A 17,662-nucleotide genomic window follows, 5' to 3' on the forward strand; every position below is an offset into this window, starting at 1 on the left:
TTAAGCATAACCTTGCTAGCATGTGAAATGAGTGCAATTGTGCGGTAGTGGGAGCATTCTTTGGCACTGCCCTTCTTTGGGATTGGGATGTAGACTGATCTTCTCCAATCCTCTGGCCACTGCTGAGTTTTCCAAACTTGCTGGCATATTGAGTGCAGCACCTTAACAGCATCCTCTTTTAAAATTTTAAATAGTTCAGCTGGAATATCATCACTTCCACAGGCCTTGTTGTTAGCAAGGCTTTCTAAGGCCCATTTGACTTCACTCTCCAGGATGTCTGGCTCAAGGTCAGCAACCACATTACCTGGAGTGTATGAGACCTCCATATCTTTCTGGTATAATTCCTCTGTGTATTCTTGCCACCTCTTCTTGATGTCTTCTGCTTCTGTTAGGTCCTTTCCACTTTTGTCCTTAACTGTCGTAATCTTTGTACGAAATGTTCCTTTCATATCTCCAATTTTCTTGAATAAATCTCTGGTTTTCCCCATTCTGTTATTTTCCTCTATTTCTTTGCATTGCTCGTTTAGAAAGGCCCTCTTGTCTCTCCTTGCTATTCTTTGGAAATCTGCATTCAATTTCCTGTATCTTTCACGATCTCCTTTGCATTTTGCTTGTCTTCTCTCCCCCGCTATTTGTAAGGCCTCATTGGACAGCCATTTTGCTTTCTTGCATTGCTTTTTCATTGGGATGGTTTTCGTTGCTGTCTCCTGTATAATGTTACGAGCCTCCATCCACAGTTCTTCAGGTACTCTATCCACCAAATCTAAATCCTTGAACCTGTTCTTCACTTCAACTGTGTATTCATAAGGAATTTGATTTAGATTGAATCTTACTGGCCCAGTGGTTTTTCCTACTTTCTTCAGTTTAAGCTGGAATTTTGCTATAAGAAGCTGATGATCTGAGCCACAGTCAGCTCCAGGTCTTGTTTTTGCTGAGTGTATAGAGCTTCTCCATCTTTGGCTGCAGAGAATATAATCAATCTGATTTCGATGTTGCCCATCTGGTGATGTCCATGTGTAGAGTCGTCTCTTGTGTTGTTGGAAAAGAGTGTTTGTGATGACCAGCTTGTTCTCTTGACAGAACTCTATTAGCCTTTGCCCTGCTTCATTTTGATCTCCAAGGCCAAACTTGCCAGTTGTTCCTTTTATCTCTTGACTCCCTACTTTAGCATTCCAATCCCCTATAATGAGAAGAACATCCTTCTTTGGTGTCATTTCTATAAGGTGTTGTAAGTCTTCATAGAATTGGTCAATTTCGGTTTCTTCAGCACTGGTAGTTGGTGCATAAACTTGGATTACTGTGATGTTAAAAGGACTGCCTTGGATTTGTATCGAGATCATTCTATCATTTTTGAAATTGCATCCCAGTACAGCTTTCGCCACTCTTTTGTTGACTATGAGGGCCACTCCATTTCTTTTACGGGATTCCTGCCCACAGTAGTAGATATGATAGTCATCCGAACTGAATTCGCCCATTCCTGTCCATTTTAGTTCACTGATGCCTAGGATGTCAATGTTTATTCTTGCCATCTCATTTTTTACCACATCCAGCTTACCAAGGTTCATGGTTCTTACATTCCAGGTTCCTATGCAATACTTTTCTTTACAGCATTGGACTTTCCTTTCGCAAATAAATAAATAAAAATAAAAATAAATAAAAAAATAAATAAAAAAAATTATTTTGCAAATAAATAACCGTAATTCCTGGACTTGCAAACTGTATGCACAAGCAGGATGGAACCCAGAATAAGGATAGCGGTTGAGAAGAGCAATTAAAAAAAGGAAGACGCCTCAAACCCATTGCAATACTAATACTAACGCGATAATAATATCTGGGCTCGCATCCACTCTTTGCTTTGCCAGAGAGAGAGAGAGAGAGCAGATTCCTAGAAAGGAGCCCCAGAGAGTTAGACTGGCCTCTTCCTGCTGTATCTCCTCCCCCTGCAAACGGAGTCTTGTGAAGCCACTTTCTCCCCCTTCTCCTTCCTTCGCCTCCGGGAGTGGCTGCAGATCTGGGGGGTCTCCGGAGTCGGGGGGGAGCAGGTCCCTTCCGGAGGGGAGTCTGGGTAAGTTGCACCCAAAGAGGAGGAGGAGGAGGAGGAGAAAGGGGTGGGTGGGGGGAAGCAAAAGAGATCTGGGGGGGGGGATCGAGTCGCTCTCTTCGCTCCGGAGAGTTCGCTCCCTTCCTCCTCTAGTCGTAAGGAAGAGGAGCAGGATCCTGGGTTCAGATCCTCCAGAGCGGAGGCTCTTTGCAAGAAGGGAGGAGTTGAATTGCATCTGTGCATGTTGAGCTCGTTTGGGGTGCAGCCCTAATCCCACTCAGTTTGGGAGAGACAGCCCCATGGAAGCCAGGAGGGCTTGCTTCCCGAGTAGACCCGGCCAGGATAGCCGCTTCATAGCCTGCTTTTGTTTTCTAAGGAGCTCAAGTCGGGGTTGTGTGTGTGTGTGTGGTTATTTCAACACCCCCGTGGTTTGATCCCCCCACTTACAACCCTGCGAGGTAGGTCGGGGTGGGAGAGGGTTGAGTGGCTGAGACACAGCCCAAGGGTTTCGTGGCTGTGTTGGGTTTGGGGAATTGAAGGCTGCCCTGGTCTGACGCTTTTAACTGGGGTGCTCTGTTAAAAAGAACCGTCTAAAAAAAAGTTTGTATGTATACACCAGGCATGTCCAACAGGTAGATCGTGATCTACCAGTAGATCACTGGACGTCTGCGGCCGATCAATGGTAGATCACCGGCTCCCCTCAAAGAAGGTGAAGAACTGTGGCTCCCCTAAAAAAGAGCTCAACATCTTACCTCCTCCCTGAAAAAACTCAACAAGTGTGACCCGAACCCCCCCCCCCAAATGGGGCTTCCTCCTTCCTAAAAAAAGCTCAACAACTTTGACCTGAACCCCCAAAAAGGGGGTAGATCACTGCCAGTTTTTTAAAAAATAATTTTTATTATTTTTATACTATACTACAGCAATAAAAAAAATCAAACATACATTTACATTCATTATCCAGTTTTGGCTAACATAGCCATGACTTCCCTCAGACTTTCCATATGGCTTTCAAAATTATATCTTAATATTATACTTCTTTAATCAACCATTGCTTACATTATCGTAATTCTCATGCATGCTCTAACTACCATACTTACAATAATATTTCTACACATTAACTACAAAACTTCTTGAAGTCCTATTAGCGTATTCAGTTGTAAATTGACAAAATTGTTGTAAATTGACAAAAGATCACTGCCAGTTTTTAACTCTGTGAGTAGATCACAGTCTCTTGGGAGTTGGCCACCCCTGCAGTATACACACATGTACACATGCACATATACACACAGAAAAGTGGAACTGTTTGCCTCGAGAGGTGGTGGGCTCTCCTTCCTTGGAGGTTTTTAAGCAGAGGTTGGATGGCCGTCTGTTTATGCTTTAGCCGAGATTCCTGCATTGCAGGGGGTTGGACTGGATGACCCTTGGTGTCCCTTTCCAACTCTACCATTGTTCTGTGATTCTATCTCTCTTAACGTGCCTTGGGGCTCCCGAGAAAGACTGCAGCCTTTAACCTTTCTAAAGGGCTTAACCCCGTTCCTCGTCAATTGCTTATACAGTAATAAAAAATAATTTTCAATTCCCCCCACCCTACAAAAAGTTAATTTTTAAAAAGCAAAACCTATGCGTAAAAGCCAAAGATGGCACAGTGTCTTGGAAGAGGCATTTCTCCGGCTCCCCTTTGCTTTGACAAAAGCACTTATTTCATTTAGAGATGGTGTGTGAGTATATGTAAATAGATTTAATATAAACAAAACAAAATAAAAAATAAAAAATTCCTTCCGGTAACATTTAATATATGTATATAAATTAATGCAAGGCACTTTGCGAAAAGGCATGGTAAAATTGTGATTTATTACTGGGGTCCCCAACATGACACCACAGTGCCCCCACCAATGTTTCTTGACTCCCACCGATGTTTCTTGCCCCTCCCAATTTGTTACCGAGTGTTTTGGGGAAGGTGGGTGGGTTATCTTTCTTTTTGGGTTTGTGTTACCTGCTTCTTTTGTCTAGGTTTTATTTGTTCCTGTGTTTTGATGTTGTTTTGCTTGTGTGTGTGTGTGTAAGAGAGAATACAGACTACTGCAATTTTTCCCATCTGTGAAATGGGCATTTTGTCACACTCACAGTAGTTCCTGAATTGCCTGATGCACACAAGTTTATACACGTACCCACACCTTCTCGAAAGAAGGAAAGTACATTTTTGTTTTATTTAAAGAAGAAAACACAGTTTCTTGGAAGAGAAGGAGAACAGTGTATTTTTCTACAGATAAGATGTCTGGGTGATCAGCTGTAGATTGGCAGCGGTGGTGATCGCCCAACTGTCTAAAAGGAATTGTCTTAAAGGCTGCCAAAACGAAGAAGGCTAAACCATTAGTGGACTTTTTAAAGTGTATGTGAAAAGACTACGAGTTCAGCTCTGTTCTGATACTGACAGGGTGAAAGGGAATCTCTGGGTTCAGAATATGCTCAGGGGCACCCTGCTTTAACTGAGCATCTTTCGCACCCGGTTCTGGTTGGTGGTGGGCATGAGAAACATCAAGTCTGCCCCACCCTCGGCTTCAGCCCAACGCAGACATATATGATTCATATCACTGAGTTGTGTCGAGTGACGTCCGGACCAAAGGAGCTTTTGGGGAGGCAAAACCTGTTCGCAACAAAATGCAAATGAATAACTGTTTGAGGAATTAATCCGGCTACCCAAGTGCAGGGTACGAGAAACATAAGCAGCAGAAGGGAAGTGAAATGATTAAATTAATTAATGTTTAAAATTGGCCCTATTGGCAATTGAATAGATCGGGGGGATGGGACGGGACTCTGAGCTCAAAATTCCAACTCTGGCCATAAAGCTTGCTGGTCTCTATGGGCCAGTCACTGTTTTTCTGCCTAACCAACCTTGCAGGGTTGCTGTTGAGGTCAGGGGAAAGCAAGGGCTGTGCATGCTAAATTCTAAGGCCACTGATCATGCACTATTCTCCTTGGCTCTTTTTAGGGGTCTCGCACGAGCCTTTTATTCTCTAAAGCTTTAAAAAAAAATTTTAATTTTTTTTTAAAAAGGTTTGCAAACCTCAGGTCCATCACCCCACCCCAAGCCTGTGGGGTCTCCCCCTTCCCACCCACGTCCCCAGATGTTTGTCCATAAAATAGGGCTGCCATACGTCCAGAATCTCCCAGATGTAGCCGGGATTCGCCTGCTGGAAATCGCATCTGGGCGGAAATTCCAAAAATCGGCAAAAAACGTCCGGGAAAACCTGGGGGCGGCGGGCGGTATGGCACCCCATGTCTAGAAGTGTAGATTTTGTGTCCTGATTTTCGCTTTTTGAAATACGGCAGCTCGACCATCAAGTAAATGAGATGGGCTGCTTTTGTTTCAGTGCAAGGGGATGTGGTCTGAGCTCACATCTGCGGCTGAGTTTTCCGAGGGATTTTCTTTTTCCGGAGAGATAATGTGTGTTCTCTCCTAACCACTTCCTCCTCTGCTTTTGAAAACGCTCTGTTCTTTTTCTGTCGTTCTTGGTGTGCAGACGTGGCTGAGGATCTTGGGCTTCTTGGTCTAAATTCGGATGCCATCACCCCGCAGCTCCCCCCTTTTATAACATTTTTTATTGGTTTTACGAAATTTTGTACATTTTAACTTTAACCATTTCAGACATTAAAATAAAAGGTTCTATTGAACCTTCGGACCTCCTTCCCTACCTCCATGGGTTCCATATTCAAGATAAAATTCTCTGCATCTTTTTCTTTTATCCATCTGTTCAATATCCCTGACTATGATTTTAACTGTTTACAATGGTCTTTTAAGTAAACTATTCACTCCAGTCTTTTAAGAATACTTGGATCTTCGTGCATGCACACGAAAGCTCATACCAAGAACAAACTTAGTTGGTATCTAAGGTGCTACTGGAAAGAATTTTTTATTTTGTTTTGACTATGGCATACCAACACGGCTACCTACCTGTAACTTGATCTTCCTGGTTTCTGATCTTCCCCATCAATTTTGCCATCTCTTGTGTTCTCCATCGCTTTAGTCTGCCATTCTTTTTTTTAAAAAAGAAATTTTATTAAATTTTAACAATAAAACACACAAAAATACAAAATACAACAAAAAACAAAAACTACAAAACTACAAAGAATACAAAAATCTTAACAAACAAACATTTATCTAACTATCCTTATCTTATTCCTAACATTGTTTGGGGACCTCCTCACATCCTCTCTTCTGCGTTCATTTCTAATCTTCTTTATTAACTTTATAACATTGTAAAATCTTCCTTCTCATCAAATCTTAATCTTTATAAAAGATAATCAACATTTAACTCTATTCTTAATCCTAGTAAAAATAAACATAACATAATTCTAACTACTTCTTATATCCTATCTTAATCTAACTTCTGGCATTACTGTAGCCTTAAATATCCTCTGATTTCAATTTCAAATGTCTATCTTTTCACGTCGTTTCAAATAGTCTTTGAATTTCTTCCAATCCTCCTGTACCGTTTCTTCCCTCTGGTCTCGGAGTTTCGCGGTCAGTTCTGCGAGTTCCATGTATTCAATCAACTTCATCTGCCAATCTTCCACTGTTGGTAATTCTTCAGTTTTCCAGTTTTTAGCTATTAAAATCCTAGCTGCTGTTGTGGCATACATAAAAAATGTTCTATCTTTGTTGGGAGATTTCATAGTTGGTCATGCCCAGCAGAAAGGCCTCTGGTTTCTTAGTAAATGTGTTTTTCAACACCTTTTTAAGCTCATTATAAATCTTCTCCCAGAAGTCCTTTACCTTTGGGCACGTCCACCACATATGAAAGAAGGTACCTTCCACTTGCATCTGCCATTCTTCTTTTGTTGGTATTTCTCCTTCCTTCCATCTCTGGCCTAGAAGCATTCCTGCTGCCGCCGTTGCATACATAAAAAGTCTTTTTAAAATCCTTTAGGCCAAACTCATACCATACATTTAAAGCGCATTGATACCGCTTTAAACAGTCATGGCTTCCCCCCATATTTTTTGGGGGGGAACTGTAGTTCGTAAAGCGGACTGTCCCCACCCACCCCAAGCTACAATTCCCACGGTGGATTCGCCATGAATCTATCTTCGGGGAATTGTAGCTCTGTGAGGGGAATAGGGGGTCTCCTATAAACTTTCAGCAGCACCCAGTTTGTTGAGGGTGGCGGGACTGTGGCTAGCAAAAACTACAGTTCCCGTGATTATTCGGGGGGAGTCGGTGACAGTTAAAGTAGGGTTGCCAGGTGTCCACTATTTGAGTGGACAGTCCACTTTTTTCACATTATGTTCACATTTTTTTCCACAAAATAGTGGAATTTTTTTATTCAAAAGCTTTATGATGAAGTGGTATTTCAATACGTGTTAAAATGTTTGTAAGAAAATATATAATTTAATTTAATTTAACCTTGTCCGCTATTTTTTGGAAGCAAACCTGGCAACCCTAAGTTAAAGTGGTATAGGAGCGATTTAAATTTATGGTGTAAATGTGACCCTAGAAGTGGGCTGGGTAGTCTTAAAGTTTTGGGGGAAATCTGCTTTATTTTTGTGTCACCAGTAACCGGGAGTTTCTAGTAAAGCCAGATACAAAATGGTGGCTCAAGGGGTTGGAGCCAATGGCAGCTGCAGGTCACACACCCTGAGGCTGCATCTTGCACTCTGCTTTTGAAGCCGTACGGTGTCACTAGAAACCGTCATGGCTTCCTCCAAAGAAACCTGGGAACTGGAGCTCACTGAGGATTCTCAGTTGCTAGGAGACTCCCATTCCCCTCACAGAGCCGCGATTACCAGAGTGCTTTAACCATCAGTCTCTGTTCCTAAGGAAATTTGAGAATTGTAGCTCTCTGAGGTGAATAGCGGTATTAAGTAGAGATGAATTTTCCATTCTGTTACATCTAGGCCACTGTTAGAAATTAACCAGGCGCCAGGCGCCTTTTGCGACTGGCACGGGTCCCTATTGCGACCGCATGGAGATCTCTAGATGCCAAGTTGGCTACTGACATCTCCCTCTGGCTGGCCACTCCAGCTTTCTTAAACTGGTCTCCAAAGAGTACATGGTTCACCCCCCTCCTCAGTTAATCCCTTCAACGACCCTGTGAGGTAGATTAAGAGGCTGTGACTAACTCCAAGGTCACCCAGTGAGCTTCATGACTGAGTGGGGATTTGAACCCTGATCTCCCCTGTCCTGGTCCAACACTCTGACCACCACACCACCCCTGGCTTCCTAGAGTCCTTCTGCTATGGGGCAGCTCTATAAAACTCAGTGGGTAAAAAAATATTGGGAAAGCAAAATGTCACTTAGAGCAGGATCTGAAATATTTTGAAGCTTGAATTTTTTCCGGAATGTTTTATTTGATGCTTCAAGGTGTCGTAAACCGCTTTTAGGCTTTCCCTTTAAAATAGAAAGCAGAATAGAAATGAAATTAAGTAGGGCTGCCGTATGTTTGGGATTTCTTGGCGATATCCGGGACTTGGCAACAGCGTCTGGGCGGAATTTCCGAAAATCGGCAAAAACGTCCGGGGAAACCCGTGCATCTGGCTGCCCATGTTATTTTTTGGGGGCAAATTTCCTTAAAAATAGCTCAAAAACTTGAAATTTTGCACAAAAAATCATCAACTTAACTTTTCTATCGGGATTTTCAGTTTTTGAAATATTTTGTTGTTGTTGTTCAGTTGTGTCCAACTCTTCGTGACCCCATGGACCAGAGCACGCCAGGCACCCCATCCTCCACTGCCTCCCGCAGTTTGGCCAAACTCATGGCAACCCTAAATTAAGAAGAAGAAATTTCCTTGGGGAAAAACTGGTGCCTAGACATTCTGTTGCGGCGACCTCAACACAGGTTTCAGGTGGCATTTTGCGATTAGCTTAATATATCTGGGTTTCTAAAACTGATCTAGGTGCAGGCTGGACATGTTTGCAGGGCCTCTGTGATCGCTTCCCACTTTCTCAAAATCTGCTCTCTGTCCCCCTCAGGAAAAGCGCCACGTTTTGCGGAGGACCGCTGCTCCCTTTTTGCCGACGTGGAACGGCGGACGCTGTGCGCCCCGGATAATCCGAGTCCGGTAACGTGGGGGCGAGGAGCCGGGGCAAACACCCAGGCGCATTGAGGAGATTTGCCGCCTTCGGGAGCGAGTGCGAGGGAAATGTCCGGCGAGCAGGCGCCGCGGATCCTCCAGGAAAAGAGCATCCGGGAATTCCTCCAGAGGAAACCGGGGGAAGAGATCAAGCAGGAGTCGCGCGATGGCCTCCTTCAGCAGTGGGAAGCCCAGTGGCAGGAGTTCCTGAAGACGGTGGAGGCCTCTCAGCCGGGGCCCCTGCAGCCGCCCGAGGAGACCACCCCCTGGGACGACGCCAAGGCCTTCCTGGCCTCCTTCGAGCAAGTGGCCGAAGCCTGCCACTGGCCACGCGAGGAGTGGGTGACCCGGCTGCTGCCGGCCCTCAGCGGGGAGGCCAAGCACGCCTTCGGCAGGCTGGATGGCAGGGAAAGGAAGGATTATGGGAAGGTGAAGGCGGCCATCTTGCAAGGGGACGCCATCAGCCGGGAGAAGAACCGCCAGTACTTCCGGCACTTCCGCTACCAGGAGGCCGAGGGCCCACGAGGGGTGTACAACCGGCTGCAGGAGCTCTGCCGTCGGTGGCTGAAGGTGGAGAGGCACTCCAAGGAGCAGATCCTGGAGCTGCTGATCCTGGAGCAGTTCCTGACCGTCCTCCCGCCGGAGATCCAGGGCTGGGTCAGGGAACGGGGGCCCGCGTCCTGCACCCAGGCGGTGGCCCTGGCTGAGGACTTCCTCTGGATGCAACGGGAGTCTTTGAGGTGGGAGCAACAGGTGAGAGAGACCCCGCTTCCTCTCCTCTCCTGCCGCCCGGGGCGCCGGATGCGGCCCTCCGGACCTCCCTGCCTGGCCCTCGCCAGCTCTGCTTTGCACTTTTGAGTCTCTTCGCCAGACTGGGGCGCGTGCTTGGATTCCGATCACATCCCTTGCTTGTGTGGATAAAGGATAGAAAGGGATCTGTGTAGAAGCTAAGCCTCCTCTGCAGGGTGGATTTGATTTCAATCAAACTGATTTAAATCACGAATTAAAACACGAATTAAATCACTGGCCAGTATGGCTCAGGGTGGATTTAAATCAAAAAAATCTGATTTAAATAAAAAAAATCTGATTTAAATAAAAAAAATCTGATTTTTTTAAAAATTCAAATCTGATTTTTTTGATTTAAATCCAACCTGAGCCTTGCTGACTAGTGATTTAAACCGTGTTTGATTTAATTCAAATTTGTTTGGCACTGGCTACAAATCTAGCAATATCTGGAGATCCCAGCCAGATGGACAGGGTATTATTATTATTATTATTATTGACAGGGAATAATAATAATAATCATTGCCATAACCATTATCGTCATCTACTGGTTTCCCCATTCCTGTTCTAAGCAGAGCCTCGCTCAGATGGAAGATGGAATGCCAGTGGACCTGCTCAATGCACCTTTTTTACTTTCAGATTTATTATAATTACACGTTTATCCTACATTTTCCTCCAGTGACCTCAAGGCGGCATACAAAACATCATTCTCCCCTCCCCTGTGAGGTAGGTTAGGCTGAGAGACGGATGGTGGCTGGCCCAAGGTCACCCAGTGAGCCTCATGGCTGAGTGGGGATTCGAACCCTGCTCCCCCAGGTCCTAGTCGGACACACTAACCACTACACCGCCCTGGCCTTTTGTCTTTGTCCAACACTCTCACCGTTATACCACACTGCTCTCTTTACCTGCAAAGCTAAAAGCCTGCCAGTATTAGAAAGGAAAAGGCATTCAACAGGAAACGGGGCCAGCAACCGAGAAGGCCCTGTCCCTTCTCTCCTCAAAGTGTTGTTTTCGCAGTAGGAGGGGCCTGGTCGGGAAGGTTCGGTTTCCCCCAAGTTTAAAGTAGCTGGAGAATGTACTGCAAGAGCTTGTGTGTGTGTGTGTGTGTGTGTGGGTGTGTTCTATAGTATCACCATATTTTATTTGCTGACTAAGAACCCCACGACTGTATGGTCCCTCTTTATTATTGCAGGGTGCAGATTGGGGAGCAATGATGTTAACTCTTCATTCTTTCATCCGTTCAGGTTCTTTTTCCCCATTTGGCAAGTCTTAGATTTAAGTAAATGCCTACTTGCAAGCAAAATACTGTTTTGTTGTTTCCTGCTGGATCTTGCATTGTGTGTGGTTTTTGCTGTTTCGTTCTGTTTGTGTGTAAAATTCCCCCCTTCGGGTTGTGATTTACAAATTTCAGTAAAAACTTTTTATATATTGTATTTTTCCGCTCCATAGGGCGCACCAGACCATAGGGCGCACCTCATTTTTAGAAGAGGAAACAAGATTTTTTTTTTCTAGTTTTCCTACTCTAAAAGCCCTGTTTTTTTGAGGATCAGCTAAAAGTTTTGCAGCTTTTTTTGCAAAGGGAACAGCCCTGGTTTTTTTTTTTTAGGATCAGCTAAAAGTTTTGCAGCTTTTTTGCAAAGGGAAAAGCCCTGGTTTTTTGAGGATCAGCTAAAAGTTTTGCAGCTTATTTTGCAAAGGGAAAAGCCCTGTTTTTTTTTGAGGATCAACTAAAAGTTTTGCAGCTTTTTTTGCAAAGGGAAAAGCCCTAGTTTTTTGAGGATCAGCTAAAAGTTTTGCAGCTTTTTTTGCAAAGGGAAAAGCCCTGTGTCTTTGAGGATCAGCTAAACGTTTTGCAGCTTTTTTTGCAAAGGGGGAAAAGCAAAGAGGAAAAGCCCCATTTTTATGGGGTTCAACTCACATTTCTGCAGCTTCTAAAGGAAAGGGAGCCTTTTCTACAGTTTCCAGACAGATAATCTAATCAGCCAGTCACATGTCGCTGGGGAAACAAACAACCTCCCTCTGCAGCACATTCAACAAAGGAGGGCGGGGCTGAAAGGGAGCCGGGGACTCTTATCTCTCTCCCGATCTCTTGTTGATCAGCTGCTGAGCGGGGTCCTTTCAACACCCCCTTTTCTCTTTGTAAAATAAAAAGCATCATCCTCTTTTGGCCCCTGGGCAATTCAGCTCCAAGGACCACCATTCGCTCCGTAAGGCGCACAGATATTTCCCCTTACTTTTTAGGAGGAATAAAGTGCGTCTTATGGAGCGGAAAATACGGTGTGTGTGTGTGTGTGTGTGTGTATATATATAAAAGGCGAGGCAGAGAGATGGTGATTGGTCCAAGGTCACCCAGTGAGCTTTGAAGGGGAGCTTTCTCCCAGATCCCAATGCAGTGCTCTAACCACTACACCATACTGTAGTTTGGGACTGAGTTGGTGCCAGGCTCTTCCCTCCTTTCCTGTTGTCCTGCCACTCCTGCCCCTTGGTGCTGCTTCATGTTCTTGTCCTCCCTACTGTTTCAGGTGGCAACGGCAGGGGTTCCCTTGGCGGCGGCAGCCGTTCCGCTGGCCGAGGCGGAGCCAGCGGCGCCTGATTCTGGAAAGAGGCAACTGTGCTTGGTGGTGAAGCAGGAGATGGATGCCGTCAACATCAGTGCCCACGGTGAGTGTGGAATGCCGGCCCACAGGAAAGAAGTACCGTATTCAGCCGCACCTCAGTTTTCGAAACCTTGAAACCGAAAAAGTATTTGCTATGTCAGCGGTGTTTTCCAAGCTTGCTGTCAAATCTAATGCGCTGTCAACTCTAAGGCGCACCCTAATTTTTGCGATGTAAATATTGGAGCAGACCACATACATGGGGAGAAAAGGGTAGATCTGTCTGAAAGGCAGCCCACGAAGTCATTGTAAGATTAGTGTATACCGTATTTTTCACTCCATAGGGCGCACCTTGTTTTTAGAGGAGGAAACAAGAAAAAAATTTTTTTTCTGATTTTCCTCCTCTAAAAGCCCTGTTTTTCTTTTGAGAATCAGCTAAAAGTTTTGCAGCTTTTTTTGCAAAGGGAAAAACCCTGTTTTTTGAGGATCAGCTAAAAGGGGGAAAAGCAAAGAGGAAAAGCTCTGTTTTTATGGGGTTCAACTCACATTTCTGCAGCTTCTAAAGGAAAGGGAGCCTTTTCTACAGTTTCCAGACAGATAATCTAATCAGCCAGTCCCATGTCGCTGGGAAACAAACAACCTCCCTCTGTAGCACATTCAACAAAGGAGGGCGGGGCTGAAAGGGAGCCGGGGACTCTTATCTCTCTCCCAGTCTCTTGCTGATCAGCTGCTGAGCGGGTGTCCTTTCAACACCCCCTTTTCTCTTTGTAAAATAAAAAGCATGATCCTCTTTTGGCCCCTGGGCAATTCAGCTCCAGGGACCACTCACTCCCGGGTTTGCGGCGTTCGGGAGCCAAAACGTTCAAGAGCTAAGCTGTTCGAAAACCAAGGTACGACTGTAAAAGCAAAAGGGGGTGGGGGGCTGTGAGGGGACATGGCTGTGATTATCACAAAAGGACCCTAGCATACCTGCTTCCTTGGTTATGGCTCAATCCACACTTCAGCGCTGGTTTTAGGGTGCTGTGGGTGGTTCCTCCGCACGGGATGCCGAGCTGAGGGGGTACAAAACAGAGAAGAGGCATAATTGAGAAGAACCATTTTGGGGCGCCAAATTTTGGCCTCGCGCTGGGTTCCACATGTGAAAGGGGTTGGACTAGATGACCCTTGGGTCCCTTCCGACTCTTAAGATTCTGTGATTCTATGAAAGATTACCAAAGTTCCACCCCTGCCCAATCCCTGGCTATCTGAAGAAGTGTGCATGCACATGAAAGCTCATACCAAGAACAAATTTAGTTGGTCTCTAAGGTGCTACTAATGGGACCCAGGTGGCGCTGTGGGTTAAACCACAGAGACTAGGGCTTGCTAATCAGAAGGTTGGCAGTTCGAATCCCTGCCACGGGGTGAGCTCCTGTTGCTCGGTTTCAGCTTCTGCCCACCTAGCAGTTCGAAAGCACGTCAAAGTGCAAGTAGATAAATAGGTACCGCTCCGGCGGGAAGGTAAACGGCATTTCCGTGCGCTGCTCTAGTTCGGCAGAAGCGGCTTTGTCATGCTGGCCACATGACCCGGAAGCTGTCTGAGGACAAACACCGGCTCTCTCGGCCTATAGAGCAAGATGAGCACCGCAACCCCAGAGTCGGACATGACTGGACCTGATGGTCAGGGGTCCCTTTACCTTTAAGGTGCTACTGGAAGGATCTTTTTTATTTTTTATTTTGTTTTGACTATGGCAGACCAACACGGCTACCTACCTGTAACTCAATCCCTGGCTGTTGTCGATACTGGACGGGGTTTTGATGGGAGCTGGGAATCCAACCGCCTCCGGTTCTCTGTCCCTGTTGCAAAAAGATGGGGAAAGCGATGGGTTTTTGTGCTCGCATGCTTGGCCCAAACAGTGTGCTTCTTCTTCTGACCAAAGCCGGAGTTTGACGGCGCAGGCAAGCTGCGGTTGAGCTAAGCGTCCAGGCCAGGATGTGTGTGTTTGCAGATAGATAGATAGGGAGGGAGGGAGGGTGGCAGGCAATGGAAAGGCATAAGCCAGCAGCATGGAGGAAGCGAGGAGAGAGGCGGCTGGAGCTCAGGGGTAGAGAGCATCTGTCTGAAAACCTTCTCTCTCTCACGCAAAGAGGGCCCCACTCTGCACCAACAGACTCTCTCTGTGTGCCTTTTTTGAGCAACTTTTTGAGCATCCATTGTGGCAACAGAGCAAACAAGAACACAAAAAAGGAAAGAAAAGAGGGTGGTAATTTTTGTTTTAATTTACTTAACCGCATTTATACTCTACCCTTCTCTCCAAAAAAACTGCCCAAGGTGGCCTTTGTGTCTCTCATTTAATCCTCACAACAACCCTGTGAGGTAGGTTAGACTGAGAGGCAGTAACTCAGTGTGTTTCATGGCCGAGGGGGATTTGCACCCTGATCGCCCAGGCCCTGGTTCAACTACTCTAACCATTGCACCACACTGCCTCTCCGTAAGCCGCAGCAGGGTGCTTCTCTCCCCTTCCAACTCGTGGGCCTTCAGTCAGGAAGACTGCTAGGCAGATGTGCAGGTGGGATTTGCTGCTCTCTCCTCCTAAACCAGCTGGTACAAACAGCATATTCAGAGACTGCTTCTCTCCCTTTCTGCCCTCAAAGAATCATAGAATTGTAGAGGGTCCCCAAGAGTCATCTAGTCTGACCCCCTGCAGTGCAGTAATCGCAATTAAAGAATCCCCAGCATACGGCCACCCAACCTCTGCTTAAAAGGAGAGCCCACCATCTTCTGAGGGAGTCTTTTCCACTGTTGAATAGCTCTTACCGTCAGAAAGTTCTGCCTAATGTTTGGTGGGAATTTCCTTTCTTGTACTTTGTTTTTGTTAAAAATATATATTAATTTTTCCATAGTTTTTCATACAATACAAGCATTACTCAAATCCTGCCAAAGTCCTTAATTGTTTACAGTGTTCTCTTAAATATATTATAAATTTTTCCCATTCCTTCTTGAAATTCTTCTCTTCCGGGTTTCTGATTTCCCCCGTCAGTTTTGCCATTTGGGCATCGTCCACCATCTTCACCAGCCATTCCTCTCTGGTTGGAACTTTGTCTTCTTTCCATCTTTGGGCCAGGAGTATCCTCGCTGCTGTCGTCATGTACATGAATAGTTGTTTCTTCTTCCTCAGAATCTCTGTACCTAAAATGCCTAACAAAAAATCCTCTGGTTTTTCCACAAATATTATTTTAAACATTTTTTCAACTCACTGTAAATCATTTCCCAGAATGCTTTTGTTATCTTGCACGTCCACCACATACATTTCAAGCTAACATTGGAAGCAGTTCTATACATTTTTTCCCTAGTTTTACTGGTGCTAAATACCACCGGTACATCATTTTCATATAATTTTCCTTCAACGCACAGCACGCTGTAAATTTTAAGTCTTCCCTCCATAATTTCCCCCAAGATGAAAATTGAATATTATGCCCAATATCTGGTGTCCATTTTATCATTACTAATTTGACTTCTTCGTCCTTAGTATGCCACTCTAGCAGCAATTTGTACATTTTAGAAAGTAACTTCACATTATTTCCCAATAATTCCTTCGCAAACCTTGAGATTTCTGTACTAAATCCATTTTTCTTATCTATTCTAAATACAGTGGACACTCGGGTTGTGAACGCCACCCGTGCGGGAGGCATGTTTGCAACCCGTGCTGTTGTGTCTGCGCACGCGCGTGACGCAATTTGGCGTTTCTGTGCGTGCGCAAAGCGCAATTTACTGCTTCTGCGCATGCGCCGAAACCCAGAAGTAACCCGTTCCGTTAATTCTGGGTTCGGCGCGGTGCGCAACCTGAAGCGGCTGTAACCTGAGGTATGACTGTACATCATTTATTTATCTTCAAAACTTTTTGATTTCAATTGTTCTTGTACTTTGGATCCATTGGTTCGGGTCCCACCCTCTGGAGCAGCGGAAAACAATCTTGCTCCGTCTTCCATGTGACAGGCCTTAAGGTAATTGTAGATATCTTATCACCTCTCAGTCTCCTCTTCAACAGGCCTCTCTCTCTTCCGGCAGGTGACTCCCGACAGGGCGAGAACAGCGGGGAAATCCTTGGGCTCCAGTTGCAAAGAGTTGAGCAGCAGAAGCTGGAGGAAAACTTTGGGAGCCAAGGCGGGCCGAGGCGGAGAACGAGAAACCACCAGGCCGAGAAGTGGAAGAAGCCCCCCGTTCCTTGCCCCGGTGGCGGGTTCCACAACGCCTCCATCTCGGAAGAGAAGCCCATTGAGAAGAGGAAGTACAAGTGCAACGTCTGCGGGAAGTTCTTTAGCTACAAGTCGAGCCTTAAAATACACCTGAGAATCCACACGGGGGAGAAGCCGTACAAATGCCAGGAGTGCGGGAAGAGCTTTATCCGGAGCGACCTCCTCGCGTCGCACCAGAGAATCCACACCGGAGAGAAGCCGTACAGCTGCTCCTACTGCGGGAAGAGCTTCTGTGACCTGTCCACCCTTATCAAACATCGGAGAATCCACACGGGGGAGAAGCCCTACGTGTGCCTGGAGTGCGGCAAGAGCTTCAGCCAAAAGGCGATCCTGAATTCGCACCAGCGGATCCACACCGGGGAGAAGCCGCACAAATGCCTGGAGTGCGGGAACAGCTTCAGTCGGAGCACTTACCTTACTTCCCATCAGAGAATCCACATGGGCGAGAGGACATACAAAAACATAGGCTTCTCTGAGCAGTCGGGCCTTATTCACCCTCAGAGAATCCACGTCGAGGAGAAACCCCATAAATGCCCGGAATACAGCCAGAACTTCAGCCAGCCGTCGTCGTGCGCAACACATCAGAAAATTTACACGCTGAGCGACACTATCAATGTTTTCGAATGTGGGGAGAAACTTCAGCTGGAGGCAGCATCTTATGAGACTTCTGAGCGTCCTAGCAATTAGCCTCGTGTCTGGTCGCCTGCGGTGATTTGAGCTTGCTTCCTGGTGACCAGGTGTTTCCCCCCTTCCAGCAGGGATTAAAAGCCACATTCTTTATAAACGGCAGCACTGTAAATGCTCCTTCAGCGGAGATACAGACAGGTGGGCAGGGGCGCGCGATTTTATATCCTTTAGCATTCTGTTTTTCAGCTAGCTGTAGGGCTGCCAGGTTTGAGAGCAGAGGGAGGGATGCCGAGTTCTCGTCGCTTTCCGGCTGCC

General features: G+C 45.9%; 1 protein-coding gene across 1 annotated transcript; it reads left to right on the forward strand.

Moving 5' to 3' along the window:
- Positions 1–1,920: 1,920 nt before the first annotated feature.
- Positions 1,921–17,565, forward strand: LOC117042704 (zinc finger and SCAN domain-containing protein 31-like). Its single transcript, XM_033142310.1, has 4 exons — positions 1,921–2,065; positions 9,010–9,863; positions 12,416–12,554; positions 16,533–17,565. Exons 2-4 carry the CDS (start codon positions 9,180–9,182, stop codon positions 17,405–17,407), a joined length of 1,698 nt encoding a protein of 565 aa, XP_032998201.1. The 5' UTR covers positions 1,921–2,065; positions 9,010–9,179; the 3' UTR covers positions 17,408–17,565.
- Positions 17,566–17,662: the final 97 nt, after the last annotated feature.

This window comes from Lacerta agilis, chromosome 2 (genome assembly GCF_009819535.1).
Source record: "Lacerta agilis isolate rLacAgi1 chromosome 2, rLacAgi1.pri, whole genome shotgun sequence".
NCBI lineage: Eukaryota > Metazoa > Chordata > Lepidosauria > Squamata > Lacertidae > Lacerta > Lacerta agilis.

Coding starts and splice junctions, on each gene's coding strand:
- LOC117042704 (XM_033142310.1), top strand. CDS start 9,180: ATGTCCGGCGAGCAGGCGCCGCGGATCCTCCAGGAAAAGAGCATCCGG. Junction 9,864..12,415: donor CTTTGAGGTGGGAGCAACAG/GTGAGAGAGACC, acceptor CTACTGTTTCAG/GTGGCAACGGCAGGGGTTCC. Junction 12,555..16,532: donor CGTCAACATCAGTGCCCACG/GTGAGTGTGGAA, acceptor CTCTTCCGGCAG/GTGACTCCCGACAGGGCGAG.